Genomic DNA, 16,561 nt, shown 5'->3' on the forward strand with positions numbered 1-16,561 from the left:
TGAGTCATTGTTAAATTGAGTACATCTTGACTTCTCCATGAAAACCAAAGTCCACTTAAAGTCCAGATCTCCTGAAAGACTTAAGTAAAAAGTTGTCCATCTTTGGAGACAGAGAATCTGTTGTACGAGAAACCAAAAAGAGAAAGAGAGCTTCTAGTACCAGCTCAGTTGGACTATGAACTTCTCAAATGCTCATGTTTCTTACTGACCCTAGGTTGGTAAGAATTGTCAACAATTTGACATAACTGAAATCATTTAATCTGTATTGCACAGAAAAATATTCTTTTTTTGTTTTGTCTTCTTTTTTTCCAAATTTAATTAGTGCTATATGGAAAATGAAAATACATCTTATGAAAATTTATAGGATACAGCCAGAGTAATACTTGGAGAGAAATTTACAGCATGAATGTAATCAGAAGCAATGAAAAATATAAAATCAATGATGTATTCTTTCACTTTAAAACACTAAAGAAGAGCAATATAAAACTATATTGGTCATAAGAAAAGAAATACAATCAATTCCATGACAAATCAATACAACTGGGAATAGAAAATCAACAGAGAAAAGCAATAAAACAAAAGTTGGCTATTTGAAAAGATCAATAAAATTGATAAATATTAGGCCAGGCTAAACAAGTAAAAAGAGAGAAGACACAAATGTTTAAAATGAAAAATACGAGAGAGATCATTATATCTTACCTCATGGACATTAAAAGGGTAACAATAGAATATTATAAACAATGATTTGTCCAAAAATCTGATAACCTGGATCATTTGGACCAATTCCATGAAAGACACAATCTATTAAAACCCACATAAAAAGAAACAGATAATTAAAGTAGACCTATAGCTACTTTTTTCTATATTTTTATTATAGTAAAATAGATATAACATAAACTTTACGATCTTAACCATTTTAAGTGTACAGTTCAGTAGCACTAAGTATATTCTCACTGTTGTACAACCATCGCCACCATTCATCTCTAGAATATTTCCATCTTCCCAAATTGAAACTAAGCACCCATTAAACAGTAAGTCCCAATCCCTTCTCTTCTTAGCTCCTAGAAACCACCATTCCAGCTTCTGTCTATATATCTGACTACTCTAGGTACCTATGTAAGTGAGATCATACAGTGTTTTTCTTTTCATGTCTGGCTTATTTTATTTATCATAATATCTTAAAGATCCTTCCATGTTGTAGTATGTGACAATTTTTTCCCTTTTAAAAGTTGATATTCTGCCTTTGATTTAAGATATTATTGAGAATAATTTTATGGCACCTCACTGCAAATAATATAAAATGTTATGCAAGAAAATAGATGATTTTTTATTTTTTTTTTACGTTATTTTTTTGAGATGGAGTCTCACTCTGTCACCAGGCTGGAGTGCAGTGGCAATCTTGGCTCACTGCAACTTCTGACTCCTGGGTTCAAGCGATTCTCCTGCCTCAGCCCGCCGAGTAGCTGGGATTACAGGTGCATGCCACTATGCCCGGCTAATTTTTGTATTTTTAGTAGAGACGGGGTTTCAGCATGTTTGCCAGGATGGTCTCAATCTCCTGACCTCATGATTTGCCTGTCTCGGCCTCCCAAAGTGCTGGGATTATAGGCCTGAGCCACCATGCCTGGTGATGATTTTTTATTATTAGCTAATTTATTATATCCTTCCACGAAGTTAAGTTGGTATCTAGCTCAGGCAATCATCAAAATACATTAATATTTAAATGTTTTGAGTTGTCATTTATATGACTTTACTTAAGAAAAAAACAACTTTCAATACCCTCTTTTCTATAAACTCTAATAATTTAGTTATCTCTTCAAGAAATATTTTCTATATATCAGGAATTATATTAAGAGCTTAGAATATAACAGTAAATAAAATAGGCACTGACCCTGTCTTCATGGTAACTATGGTCTACTAGGGAAGAAAATAATGATAAGCAACATTTGAGTAACAGAAGACAAAAAGAAAATGCTAGTATATTCAACAGTGAGAACACTGTTAACTAGGGTAGTCAGGGAAGGGTTCAGTGACAGCCAAGGGATGAGAAGGAGCCAGACAGCCAATGTTCTAGGAACAGAGCCTAGAAAAACAAATGAAAAGTTCTTGGGACAAGAAATAGCCTGGCATGTTACAGGCAGTAAAAGAAGGCCAACGTGTTTAAAGAATAGTAAGTTAAAAACATTGAATAATGAAGGTGGAGAAATTTCCCTTCTCAGAAATGAGAACATAGCAAATGGTTTATTCTTGGTAAAAAATCTAAATTTATTTTAAGAGGATTGAGAAACGACAGAAGGGTATTAAGGAAGGGAGTGATGTGATAATACAGTTTACACTTTGCGAACTCATTTGGCAACTAGGTGCGAGAGATAAGGTATGTTGGGAGGAATGAGCATGGGGAAGTTAGAGGGTTCTTGCTGTTTTCCAAGTGAAAAGTGATAGAAGCTTAAAGGACAGTGGTGGCAGTGGAAACACAGAGAAGTAGATGGAAATCTATTTTGGTGATGGTGCCTGTACATGTGGGACACAACGTTGGATTGGATGTGGCAAGTGAGGGAAAGAAAAGACAAGTTTTCTAGATAGAGGAAATAGTGTGAATAATGACGCCGTTTATTGGGTTTGGGCACTTCAGGAGAAAGAGGTTGAGGGCAGAAAAACAGCTCTGTTTTGAACCTCTTGTATTTGAGATACTCTTAAGACAATGAGGTAGTGAGGTCAAGTAAGCAGCTGGGCACAAGCTGGTGCTCAGAGAACAGGTTAGCTCTAGGCATGCACATGTTGGAGCTTACAAATGTAGATGACACTTAAAGCCCTAGAAACGAAGCAGCTATCTGGGGAGAAATTAGTCTTGGGAAACCCCAATATTTAGAGTTAGGTAACCAGAAAAGCCAGACAAGAACATTCAGTAAGGAAGGAGAAAACTAAGATTGTGTTGTCTCATGAAATGACAAAGGAGCATGTGCAATACTGGAGGTCTACTAAGTGGAATGTTCCTGGAAATTTGAATTTAAAAAATAAGACCATAGAAGTAGTTTTATTCATCTTTTGTTTCACCAACACGACTGTGTTGCCACTTAGACCTGTAAGAGGAACACCCAGGGCAGAACTGTTGCAGAATCATCTACATAGACCATTCATTGATAATGACACCTGTGTTTAATGGTACAATTGGGCCTGTGTTGTCCAGCATAATACAGTAGTCACTAGCCACATGTGCCTATTTAAATTTATTAAAGTAAAACTTAAAACTCAGTTTCTCAGTCTCACTAGTCACCTTTCAAGTGCTTGATAGTTGCATGTGGTCAGTGGCCACTATGCAGAATACTGTAGATATAGAACACCCCCTCCATCTTTGAAAGTGCTATTGGACAGCACTCATCTAGATAATGACATTTTTCCATGCAATCCATTGGCTCTGAGGCACATTTCCTTAAAACACCGCAATAACGAGTCCCAATAGGAAACTGACTTATGAATAGAAGCGGATTCAATCAGATACTACATATTGCCTATCCAATATCCTCCCTCCTTCTTATTAACAAACAATTCCTCATTTTTTCCAGGGAGGGGACACTATGCCTATCTGGGAAGTGACTAACCATGCTCCCTTTGACCTGAAAGCACCCATATGACATAGCTCTAATAAATTAGAAATAAGACCTAATAACATAATAACCCTAATCTCCTGGGTGAGATTTCTAGGAAACTATTGCCTTCCAAAGGAAATGGGACAAACTCAGCCAGAATATGTCCTTTGCCCTTTGTCCTATTCCTTCCTATTTCTTCTTCCCTGGAAGAAGGACACAACTGGAGGTTGCTTATGAACATGATAATTGTACTAATCCATGTTCATGCTGCTGTAAAGAACTGCCCAAGACTTGGTAATTTGCAAGGAAAGAGGTTTAATTGACTCACAGTTCTGCATGGTTGGAGACGCCTCAGGAAACTTAAAAGTTATGGTGGAAGGGGAAGCAAATATGTCCTTCTTCACATGATAGCAGGAAGAAAAAGTATGAGAGTCGAGTGAAGGCAGAAGTCCCTTATAAAACCATCAGATCTCGTGAGAACTTACTACCACAAGAAAAACATGGAGATAACCAACCCCATGATTCAATTACCTCCCACTGGATCCCTCCCACAACACCTGGGGATTATGGGAACTACAATTCAAGATGGAATTTGGGTTGGGACACAGCCAAACCATAACAATGACAAACGTTATACTGGAAGGGCAGAGCGGGAGAAAGAGATAGGGTTCAGGGACACTGTGGTGCCATCCCTGGAATGACACCCTGGAGACTCAGTATTTGTGTCCATCACCTTCAGCCAAACGCAGGACTAACTGATCCACTTGCAAATTCACGAAACAGGTGTGCAATTTTAAGATGTAATTTGGAGACAATCACACTCTGACTGTATTGTCCATTTAAGAAAGACTTGGCCGGGCGCGGTGGCTCAAGCCTGTAATCCCAGCACTTTGGGAGGCCGAGACGGGCGGATCATGAGGTCAGGAGATCGAGACCATCCTGGCTAATACGGTGAAACCCCGTCTCTACTAAAAAATACAAAAAACTAGCCGGGCGACGAGGCGGGCGCCTGTAGTCCCAGCTACTCGGGAGGCTGAGACAGGAGAATGGCGTGAACCCGGGAGGCGGAGCTTGCAGTGAGCTGAGAGCCAGCCACTGCACTCCAGCCTGGGTGGCAGAGCAAGACTCCGTCTCAAAAAAAAAAAAAAAAAAAAAAAAGAAAGACTTAGTCTGAGTATATGGTCTGATCTCTTCCTCATATAAGAAATCCATCAGTGCCTGGGAATTACTGAATTCATACTCTCAGGTGGCATGATCTCCTTCAAATTGCAGTGGTGAACTAGAGAACTCCCTGAAGAAATGTGAACTGATTGTGTAATTAAGAGGTGGCTCTTCATTATCCCTTCTTGTTTTTTAAATTGGACTCACAGGTAGCTATTCCAGGAGCATAGAGGAAAGAAGAAAAGCAATAAGCAGCCTAGTTCTTATTCTCACCCTGGGTATATGGCACACAGGAGGGAAGTCTCTGATTTAACTTATATTAGGCTAAACAATTAAACACACATGCACCAGTATGTGAATATATTTTACTTGTGTAATCTTAAAATAATATACCAATAAAATAAATAAACCTTAGGAACTATCACTGGACAAATCATGCTTTTTATAAATAGTGACTGATCTGATAATAAATCCATGCATGCATAGGTCGCATAACATTTTCTTGTAATAAAGATGTTTTGAGAACATCCACAACTGACAGCCTATGATGATTGAACATGACTCACAAGTTAATTAAATGAAGAATGATCTCACTTCATGCTGATTTTCTTTCTGCTAGTCATTTTCATGACTCTTTTTCAGGTTGTAATTTTGGTGTAATCAAAACTGAACTGTAAAAATTATGAAATTAGTTACATTCACCTTCAGGTACAATTACTAATGTATCCAACCTATCAGAATTGGTTTAATCATCTTCAGGGTTATTGGTAGGAAAGGGAATACACACTATTGGCTCTTAGTTCTCATGCATCTGCTAATCAGTTAAGTGTATACATGGTTTTCATTTTACTTATTTGCTTGTTTGTTAAAATGCTAAGACAGTCCCTGGTTTTGGAGTCACGTACCATATTTCACTCTCTGGCCACATGTTGTATGTATAGGTTTGATATCCTCCATGTGAAAGGCCACAGATCTTATGGCTTAGTGTCTGGTGGAGAACTAAAAAAATTACCCAAATGAGTCACTCTATTTTGTTACCCTCTGAAGCCACGACAGAGGGATGGTGTCTGTGTGTTTCACACTCTCATATTGGTAAGATTTCTTCTCCACTGGCGAGATGATGGGGGGTACTCATTGCTTTGGAAAAACCAGCTGCGATTTCCTCCCTGAGGTACAGAGCAGCTGATGTGTGTGAGTCCAACTTCCTTCCAAAACACTCTGCAGCTAGTGCTTCCAGATACCTGAGACAGATGTATTCGTTTGTTCTGCAATGCAGATGGCCACTACAATCTTTGATTTTCATCACAGATACAGGGCATTCATCAAAAATCCACTGCCACATAGTACCGGGCACATTTCCTTCTTTATGTCTCATTCTTATCATAAAGCCAAATGGATTATTATCCTTGTTGTGTACAGGAGTAAACCAAGGTAGAGAGGCCAAATAAATACATAGGTGAACCAAAGCAGAGAGGACAACCTGTTCAAGTTATTACAATAAGCAGGAAATAGAGCAAGAATTAAAATCCTGGTCTGTCTGAATACAGGGTTCCCATTCATTTTGCTGTATGGCACTGTCTCACTTAATTCCAAAGAAAATGGTTACTTCTTCTCACTTAAATCTTACATGAAAAAATGAAACAAAGTGTACACCATGTACACTCAAGCAACTGGGGATACATACAATGTGGACTTTATCTAGACAAAATATCAAAATACCCAAAGAAGATTTATTTTTTGTTTGTTTCTTATTTTTTTGAGATGGAGTCTCGCTCTGTCACCCAGGCTCGAGTGCAGTGGCACGATCTCGGCTCATTGCAAGCTCCTCCTCCTGGGTTCACGCCATTCTCCTGTCTCAGCCTCCCTAGTAGCTGGGACTACAGGTGCTGCCCCCTCTCCCGGCTAGTTTTTGTATTTTAGTAGGGACGGGGTTTCACCGTGTTAGCCAGGATGTTCTCGATCTCCTGACCTTGTGATCCATCTGCCTCAGACTCCCAAAGTGCTGGGATTACAGGCGTGAGTCACCATGCCTGGCCCCAAAGAAGATTTATGAATTTATATTTTGAAAATAAATTTACTCCTCAGAAATAAAACCTAGGAAGAAACACAACATAGTGTCATCATTTATTATTCTAGGATCATCAATTAATGGGTGATTTTATTTTGTTGTTTCCATTTTCTCTACTTATTTTTTTAATTTTGAAAGCAAAAACATTAATTTAACAATACCTTTAAAGACCTGATATCTAAAGATGAGCCAAGTATAATAAATAATAAATGAAGGTGACAAAATATGTATTATAAATGACACATGAGTAAGTAATTTCTGAAAAAAATCCCTTCTAATGATGGGTATAGAAGCAGCTGAGAGAGAGCTCTTGACGTAAAAAAAATGAAATAGATACATTCCTTCAATATCTAATAAATATCTTTTCACCTTTGTGCTTTTGCTCAGCTTTTCCAGGCCTAAAATGTTCTTCACATCCTATTTCTGCACATCTAAATACTAGCTGTTCAAGGTTCGAATCACATCCTCACCTCAACGTGAAGAATCTTGTATCCAAAGCTGGAATAATTCTTCCTTTCTCATTCTCCTTAACTTATTGTGAATCCTTTACTTGATTGTTTATCCAAATAAAAACACTGAGCATTAACCTTTATCCTAGCTTTGACAATATGAGAATGAGAGAGAGATTGATTATATCCATGAGAATTGTGGACTTAAAGAAAAGGGACACAGGGACACTCTCAACACAACCACATCACACTACAATGCAGGTGGTGCAGTATAGAAGAAGTAGGATATCATTTCAGAGAGATTTCCTAAAGGAGATAATTTGGAAAAATCATGGAAGAATGGAAGGACGATGAGAAGTTATTCACAAGGAGAAGTGACAATAAGGACTAGAATGTCAGGGAGAGGAAACAAATATATCCAAGGGATATGTTCCAAAGGGAGCAACATATCCAAGTTTCTCCAGTTCTGTTGCTCTCTGTGAAACCAATTTTTCAAGAAATGGAGACAACTGGTCAAGACAAGCATAGTCTCCTCCACCATTCAATTGCTCAAACCAGAAACCTAGCATCACCCTTGATGCTACCCTGCCCCTCATATGGTGCAATCATGAATTTCCTTAAATACTGCTTGTACTCTGGGGAGGGAGCTCCAAGTTTCAACTAAGCTCTCTGGCTGACACTTGCCACCAGTCTCCTTTGAAGGCTGTGGGACAGGAGCCACATCTTACCAGCAGGGCACTGTCAGGCAACACGATATACCCATGGGAGTCCTTGCAGGAGTTCATGAGGATGAACTCATATAATTGGGGATTATTTTTTCTTGGGATAACACAGCCCATATGCACAGAGATGAGATCCACACTGCACAGATGTTGAGGCTTTTCTGGCTTAGAAGAAGTCACACGCCCAACAGGAGCCAAAATCTTTCCCGATGATTCCGTAAGCATAGCTTTCAGGGAACCCACAAGGGCCAAGACTGTTGGCAGAGTTATGACACTTATGAAATCCAAAAGCATGATGTTCCCATCAGCTGCTTATAGTTCAATTCATCATCTCTTCCAAGGTAGTTGCAACTTATCAATCATAAGTCATCATGACCATGAACAATGTTGCTTGGTAACACTGAAATGTACCATCTTCATCTGTTGCCAGGGAACCAGAGTTAGGAGTTTAACAGAGTGCTGGAGTCTCTTGCAGCAGGGTGAAGGCTTTTGTTAGCCTCTTGGCCACACTGCTTCTAACATGTTCTCCAACACATTCAAGATCCTCCACCTTTACTGTCTTCCATCCAGTTAAGGCACCTTCGTCTCTCACCAGGGCTCATCTCCTAACATCCAGATTTACCTACCAACCCACAAACACACATAGTCCTTGGAGCAATCCATACTCCACCTGACAACCAGAAGTGCTTTTTATAATACTGTGATCACATTTAAGCTCTGTTTAAGCCCTTCCTTTGGTTTCCTGTCACCTTTGGAGTAAAGCCCCAAGTTATCAACATGTTTACAAAACACATCACACTCTTTTCCCTTTGGTTTTCTAATCTGCAACCACACAGGGTTTTTCTCTAGTCCTCAAATGTTCCTGGCACACATCACACACTCTTTTCTCCCACACAGCTGAGCACAAGCTGCTCTCTGACTGCACCCCACTTCCCTTACCTGGCCAACTTCCATGTATCCTATTACTATCAAGTATTGTTGTGAGGTGTAGTTAATACTTGTAAAGCACATAGTCTGCATTACATAGTTGTTATCCAGATATGAAGGCATTAGAGAAGCCTTTCTTAGTCTTCAGCCTATGTTAAATCCCCCTCTTATGTATATTCCCATTGAATCAAGTCTCTTTTCAGATCACTCAGCTCCTTTTCCTTCCTTTCTCAATGTCCTCCCTTCACACTCAACCATAAGCTCCAGGAGAGCAAATGCTCTGTGTTCACCACTGAATCTCTAGTGCTGGCAAACAGTAGATGCTCAGTGAATATTTGTTTAGTTAATGAAGAAATAAATAATTACTCCAGTTTAAACCATGCATAATTTGGAGGATCCATATGAAAATACCTTATTAGAAATTGAAAAGAATCTAAAGCCCAAAATGACTGATTACTGACAAATGATTTGGAGAGCCATTGACCTAAAGATGAAAGATACTGAGATTACTCCAAAGCAACAAATAGGCAGCAAAAACATTCACAAGCCATTCCTGGCCGGGCTCGGTGACTCACACCTGGAATTCCAGCTCTTTGGGAGGCCAAGGCAAGAGAATCCCTTGAGCCCAGGAGTTCAAGACCAGCCTGGGCCACTTAGTAAAATCTCCCCCATCTCTACAAAAAATAAATAGCCAGCTGTGGTGGTACATGCCTGTAGTCCCATATACTCAGTAGGTTACGGCCAGAGGATTGCTTGAGCCTAGGAGTTTGAGCTTTCAGTGAGCTATGCTTCCACCACTGCACTCCAGCCTGGGTGACAGAATGAGACTCTGTCTCAAAAGAAAAAAAAGAAATAAAAGAAAAGAAAAGAACAATGGTAATAAGAGCAGAGACATGTAGATGGCACTTTCGAGGGGTCAAGCAAGCTTTTCATAAATGTATACGTATATATACATACATACATATTGCTATGAGAATTAAATGAGTTAATATATGTCATGTCCTTAACCAACAAAGAGGGTAAAACCTACATAGGTATTTCTTGTAACTAATACCAGCGAATAGAGGATTTAACCTAAGAATAATATTGACATATTGTGAAAACACTTTGGTGTCACTCTAGGGAAAACTGTGACATAAGGAACAATCCATGAACTAAACATCAGAGCTGAAATTCTGGGCCTGCCACATTTTAGTTATGGGATGTTAACGTCTCCAACCTCACTCAATTTTTCATTTATGAAAGAAAAAATAGTAGAAACAATCTCTTAGAGTGGCTGCCACGACAATGGCATAAGATAAACCGCCCAGCACAACAGATATTTTATGAATTTATGCCCAGTATTCCATTATTGGAAAGCTAAGCATGTGGGAGTTATTTATATCCTACTGCTCAAGGTCATCACCAAGGTCTGACTGCAAAAATTCAAATAATTCTAACCTCAGGCATAAACAGGTTAAAAGGGCTTTTCCCCTCAACTCACAGAGAAAGGAAAGAAGAAAGTATTTTTGTCAGCTTTCAAATGTCTTATCGTTGGTTAGAGAGAGAACAGGCATATAGATGATTGATATAGACAGATAATAGATAGATAGATAGATAGATAGATAGATAGATAGATAGATGATAGATAGATATGATGGATGGATGGTGACTCAGCCTTCCAGTAAGACACACATTCTACTACCCATTAGTTATTTTACCTGATCCTCTCCCTCATCCCACCCTCCACCCTCCAATAGGACCTATGTAACAAGCCTACATATGTATCCCTGAACTTAAAATAAAAGTTAGAAAAGACACACATTCTGTTTGTTTCCCCCAATAATAGTGCCCACTGCCTCAAAATAATTATCTTAAAGGGATATAATTATTTTCTTGTAATGTGATTCCATGTCCACCTCACTTCATTGTTACTGGAAACGTGGAAATATCTGTAATTCACATGCACCAACCTCAGCGATATGAATGTTTTCAAGAATGCAGTACAAGAATAATGCTGACCCACATTCCTAGCCATGGAGGTGCTCAGATCAGCACTCTACTCCCGGAACTCTCAGTTTTGCGGGTTACCTTTGCTCACTACCCTCTATCTGCCTCACTCATTCTCTAGACGGTTTATTAATGCCAGTGAGCTCTTGTTTGGGTATGAGAGGCATCATGGAATCTGAGCATATACCGCTTGTAATTTTTAAGTGTAATCTTACTCCATTTTTTCAAGTTTGTGGGTGATATTATACTTTCTCCTACCAGTGTTTATAAATAAAGTAATGAAAATCATGTTAAAATGCTGACCTGCCCCAAAACCTTTTACTGTCATAAAGTATCCTAGTACTTAGATGCAATGATCTTTTATTGATAGTGTACTGCGTACTTTCACATACCTGCTAAATCAAGAGTTCGGGGAAATAAAGGTCATTACAAACCTAACTGTATATTGCTTTTAGGTTCAATGGTATATTGCTTTCTGTTTATCTTAATTTTTTTTTTTTTTTTTTTTTTTTTTTTTTTTTTTTTTTTTGAGACGGAGTCTCCGCTTCCTGTCCACCAGCTGGAGCGCTGGTGGGCCGGATCCTTCGCTCACTGCAAGCTCCGCCTCCCGGGTTCACGCCAATTTCTCCTGTCTTCAGCCTCCCGGGTAGCCCTGGGACCTAACAGGCGGCCGCCACCCTCGCCCGGCTAGTTTTTTGTTAGTTTTTAGTAGAGATGGGTTTCACCGGTTAGCCAGGGATGGTCTTCGATCTCCTGACCTCGTGATCCGCCCGTCCCTCCCTCCCAAAGTGCTGGGATTACAGGCTTGAGCAAAAAGCAAGAGTCAGTAGAATAAGAAAGGCAGGTAAAGCATGCAGGTAGTATACAGCTGTAAGAAAGGTTACTACCTCCACAGACCACACCATCGAGGTCTTCACAGCGGCGATCATCACACTCACAGGTCTTGCCATACACCCGGCGATCTCCTGGAGGGTAGCAGGTGCATTTGCCACATTCACATTTACCTGGAAGTATAAAGAAAGTGCACACTTATGAGGAGAGACCCAGAATCACTAAGGCTTTCAAGGAGGCAAGCACACTATTAAACCCAAATTTTCTAGAACAGTTCTAGTCTGTGCCTGAGAATAGTTACACAAATACACATTTCCAACTTCAAAAAGAAATTCCGTGGTGGTCTGGAGTGTAAGTAGCAGTCGCTGTCTCAGAAGTCATTCACATTTGTTATTCTGTAATTTTTGTTTCATTCATTTTTGCATAAATCCATTATAAAACTCTCTGGCTATTTCATATACAACTTAGCTTGATGATTCCTTGAACATAACAAAATACATTATATATACTGACATAATTTAGCATAATGTGGTCATTTTAAAAGGTTTTAATCTTGGATCTATCTACTCCATGAGAAAAAATGTATTCACACGTGTGTTTCAATGTGCTGTTTTAGTGATTATTTGTCATCAGTTTTATAGTTCTTAGAACTTATTTTAGCATAGAACATATGTCAAAGCACATAATCTAAATATCTTTATTATCCTCATCTTAAAATTTAAAATTATAAATATTTTTGCAATGAATTTGGTTCATAGTTTGGGAACGCCTTAACTAGTCCCATTATGCTGAGTTTCATCTTGATTTATGGAATGGTAACTATGTGTAAAACACTATAATTCCCCGCATGACATCATTTCATTTTCCAGTACCACATGTTGACTAGAACCATTTTACTCAACAGGAAACCAAGACGTATAGAGGCCAAGTAACTTTCCAATGGTGAACCAGCTAGGAAGAAATAGATTCAAAATTTACATCCATTCTCATTAACCTCAAAGTTTGTGCAACTAACCATTAAACCATATTGCATCTTGATGCACACCTAATGCAGCACCAGAAGGCTATATGAGAAAATAAATTTCTTTTGTTTGAGGAATCACTACTGGTTTGCCAGAAATTCACTTGGGTGACAGTGCTCTGAGACATCTGTTACTCTCTGTCATTAGCCCAACCATCATAATTACACACCCACTGAAATAATCACAAGATGCTTCAGGGCTGACCTTGCAATGTTGTTAGTCACTCTGTTGCTGAACTTGTATCTTGTTAAAGAAATTCTGAGTTGTGGATGATGGGGGAAAGAAAAATTAGTATCTAGGATCATATAATTTCAGAGCTGTAATTAAAGATAATCTAATGTAATGATTCATAATATTTTCTAGCTGACATGATGGGGTCACGATCCCTTTGAGAATCTGGTGAAAGACATGGCAATACAGTGTTGTGCTGGCTGACCTTCGACTAATCTCTACTTGGAGGTAAAGCCAAGTTCAGCAGGAGGCAGGGAACTGGTTCCCTCCTTCAACGATACTCCCTCTTCCTATACCCTGGCAGCCAGAACAGGGACACATCAGACACCCTTAGTCAGGGCTTTGATTCTTGAGGGTGAAAGCAAAGGCACAGCGTCTGTGGGCAACATGGGAAGTGCAACAGCATAGCAATGTCTGGGAGCCATGAAGCTCAGCATGCAGTGGCTGACATTCAGAAGTGATGGCAGCAGGAACTGGTTCTTGGCAGTGCCTTTCTTCCCCAGGTTGCTGCAGGAACTAATTGTTCAAAGTTGCATTCTGAGCCTAAAGCCTTCTAATAAAATATTTTTTATCCCTTTTAATGCAGTTGGTTTCTTTGTTTGCAATCAAGCACCATAAATGGCAGAACACAGATCTATCCCTGGAAAGATATACCAATACACACTTTTTAGGTAAAATTTCAGAAGGATCCATGACTTCCTTTAATTTATTTAATAGATGAGGAAACTCAAGCATGATGGGGCTAAATGATTTTCCCAAGGCCAACTCTCTATCTATTAGTAGTGTTGGTTTTAGAACTCAGATTTTCTGAACTCCAGTCACCTTCCGATGTGCATAAATGCTCTAATCTTTTTCATGGGTGGATGTGCAAATGATTCCAATAATGCAGGCTGTGGGGAGAGAGAAGCAAACTGTAGTACCATCAGCAGTGCGGTCTGGATATGGTGAACTGTTCTTTCACAGACAGATGTGGGAAGCCATGATCATCAGTTGTATTATTCCTGAGCGGCAATGCATTCCAGTTACATAGACAGAATCAGTTTCTATGTTTCAGGGCATACATATTTATGGTGACAAATTTATTCACCAAATTTTAAGGCATATAGCAATTTTCCTGAATATGCTTTATTGGCTTCTGTGCCTCTTCAGAAAAGATGAACTAAACGCTGGCATATGTGTTCAGATTTCAACATTCCATTGTTTTCACTGTGGATAATTTCTGTCCTCTATTTTTGTGTAAAGTTATACAATAAAGTGTTAATATTCTGCATCAGCACATTTTCTTTCCTGATAAATTACAATCCACTATCTTTTTTAAATGTCAGAGAATATATTAACCAATGTCCAATTCTTTTTCCACCATGTATCTATTGGAATTTTAAAATGACTAATATTAAGGCAACTATGAGATGAATTAACTTTTCGCATGCAATCCTAATATAGTTTATAAGATGCAGTGGCTTCTGACAAAAATCAAAAATGATGCATTAGGATGGGCACAAAAAATAGAATAAGACGTACTGTTTGGTAGCACAATAGGGTGACTACAGTCAGTAATAACAATTGTATATTTTAAAACAACTTATAAAGTATAACTGAATTATTTGTAACTCAAAAGGATAAATGCTTGAGAGGATGAATAACCCATTCTCCACGGTGTACTTATTTCACATTGCATCCTATATTAAAACATTTAATGTCTCCCACAAATATATACACCTACTATATATCCACAAAATTTTTTTAAAATTTAAAAATTAAAATATAATGCATTAGGAAAGGCTAATTTATTGCAGACAGAGAGGCCTGTAGTCCCAGCTACTTGGGAGGCTGAGGCAGGAGAATGGCGTAAAACCCGGGAGGCGGAGCTTGCAGTGAGCTGAGATCTGGCCACTGCACTCCAGTCCGGGCGACAGAGCAAGACTCCGCCTCAAAAAAAAAAAAAAAAAAAAGAGGAAAATTTTCCACCACCCCCATATTTTTTGTTTTTTTTTTTAGAGACAGAGTCTTGCTCTGTCACCCAGGTTGGAGTGCAGTGGCATGATCTCAGCTCACCGCCTCCTGGGTTCAAGCGATTCTCCTGCCTCAAACTCCTGAGCAGCTGAGACTACAGGCACACGCCACCGTGCCCGGCTAATTTTTGAAAGTTTATTATTTTGCTGCCTCAGTTCACAGCTTCTATTTAGCCACTACCACAAGTCACTACCAATTTTGTTTCAGTCATTATCATATACTTATCAGGTATATTTCCAATCATTCTTCAAGGTCCAAGGAAAACTTCAACAAATCTGTGACACTGACACCCTCTGACTCACACACCTTCACAAATTCAATAAAATTAACTATGCTTCTTACGTGTCCTCATTTTTTTTTTTTTTTTTTGGCAGAGTCTCACTCTGCCACCCATGCTGGAGTGTGGCGAGTGCAGTGTTGCACTCTTGGGTCACTACAACCTCCGTCTCCTGGATTCAAGCAATTCTCTTGCTCATTCTCTAGAGTAGCTCAGATTGCAAGCATGCACCACCACGCCCAGCTGATTTTTTTTTTTTTTTCTATTTTTAGTGGAGACAGGGTTACACCATGTTGATCAAGCTAGTTTCGAACTCCTGGCCTCAAGCAATCCACCTGCCTTGGCCTCCCAAAGTGCTGGGATCACAGGTGTGAGCCCCTATGCCCACCCATCATAATGTTTTGAATCAATATTTATTGAACACGTGCATTAAACAATAATCATATATAAATACTATAGAAATATTCACACAATACATGAGCATTAATGGTAGAACTTGAATTTGAAATAGTATATCTCTCCCAGAATAGATATTCATTTCCAATTGCCTGAATACCTTCATTTGTGTTTTCCATGGTTAGATTAATTAAATATGTTCCATGACAAACTCATCATCTGTATTCACAAACCTACTCTTCTTCTTGGGTCTTTTGTGAAATTTCACATAATCCACTTTCATAAAACATACATATGATTATGTAATTCCCTTGCATAAATCCCTCTGATGGCCCCATGTAACCTTCTAAGCAAAGACTAGATTCTTCAACAGAGTTTTCCACATAAGGTCCAACTTACCTTTTCAAGCACATATCCAGGAATTATTGCACACTCATGTTCAGAGATTTTATGTTCCCTATTTCTTCCCTCTTGGTGCTCACCACCATTTTCTCTGTAAAGACCTACTCAGTGTCCCATAGCAAGTCCAAATCTAATCTCCTCTCTGAAACCTTCCTTGCCATCCCTGTTTGGTTACCTGGAAGAACTGTCACCTCTCTGATCCCACAGCCCTTTGTCTATACCCCTAGTAGAACACTGAATGCAAAGTTTAAACAAGATAAGCAAGTGCCTCAACCCAGTCGTAAGTGATAAAATCACTATGGTCCAGACTAACAGTAAGATTTGTAACTTGTTAGCAGACAACTAAGTTCTCCCTTAACGTAATAGAAGGACGCTGACATATATGTTAATTGACTTGATTTCAGACAAGAAATTGAGTATAATCTTTTTCTTTTGTTTACTAAATGATATTATTATTATTTCAGTGATTGTTTTACTGCTATGGAG

The 16,561-nt window shown here is 38.9% G+C and overlaps 1 protein-coding gene across 3 annotated transcripts in view; it reads right to left on the reverse strand.

Moving 5' to 3' along the window:
* Nucleotides 1–16,561, reverse strand: part of ITGBL1 (integrin subunit beta like 1) — a 264,136-nt gene that overhangs the window by 17,882 nt on the left and 229,693 nt on the right. For all 3 annotated transcript variants that reach the window (XR_001883239.1, XM_017861608.1, XM_017861619.1), the window contains one exon: nt 11,791–11,907. Coding sequence is in view for 2 of the 3 variants with exons in the window: in XM_017861608.1 (XP_017717097.1) it covers nt 11,791–11,907 (117 nt within the window). In the remaining variant the exon portion in view is untranslated. The remainder of the gene's footprint in view (nt 1–11,790; nt 11,908–16,561) is intronic.

The sequence above is a fragment of the Rhinopithecus bieti genome, unplaced genomic scaffold (genome assembly GCF_001698545.2).
Source record: "Rhinopithecus bieti isolate Rb0 unplaced genomic scaffold, ASM169854v2 scaffold_2254, whole genome shotgun sequence".
In the NCBI taxonomy this organism is placed as follows: Eukaryota; Metazoa; Chordata; class Mammalia; order Primates; family Cercopithecidae; genus Rhinopithecus; species Rhinopithecus bieti.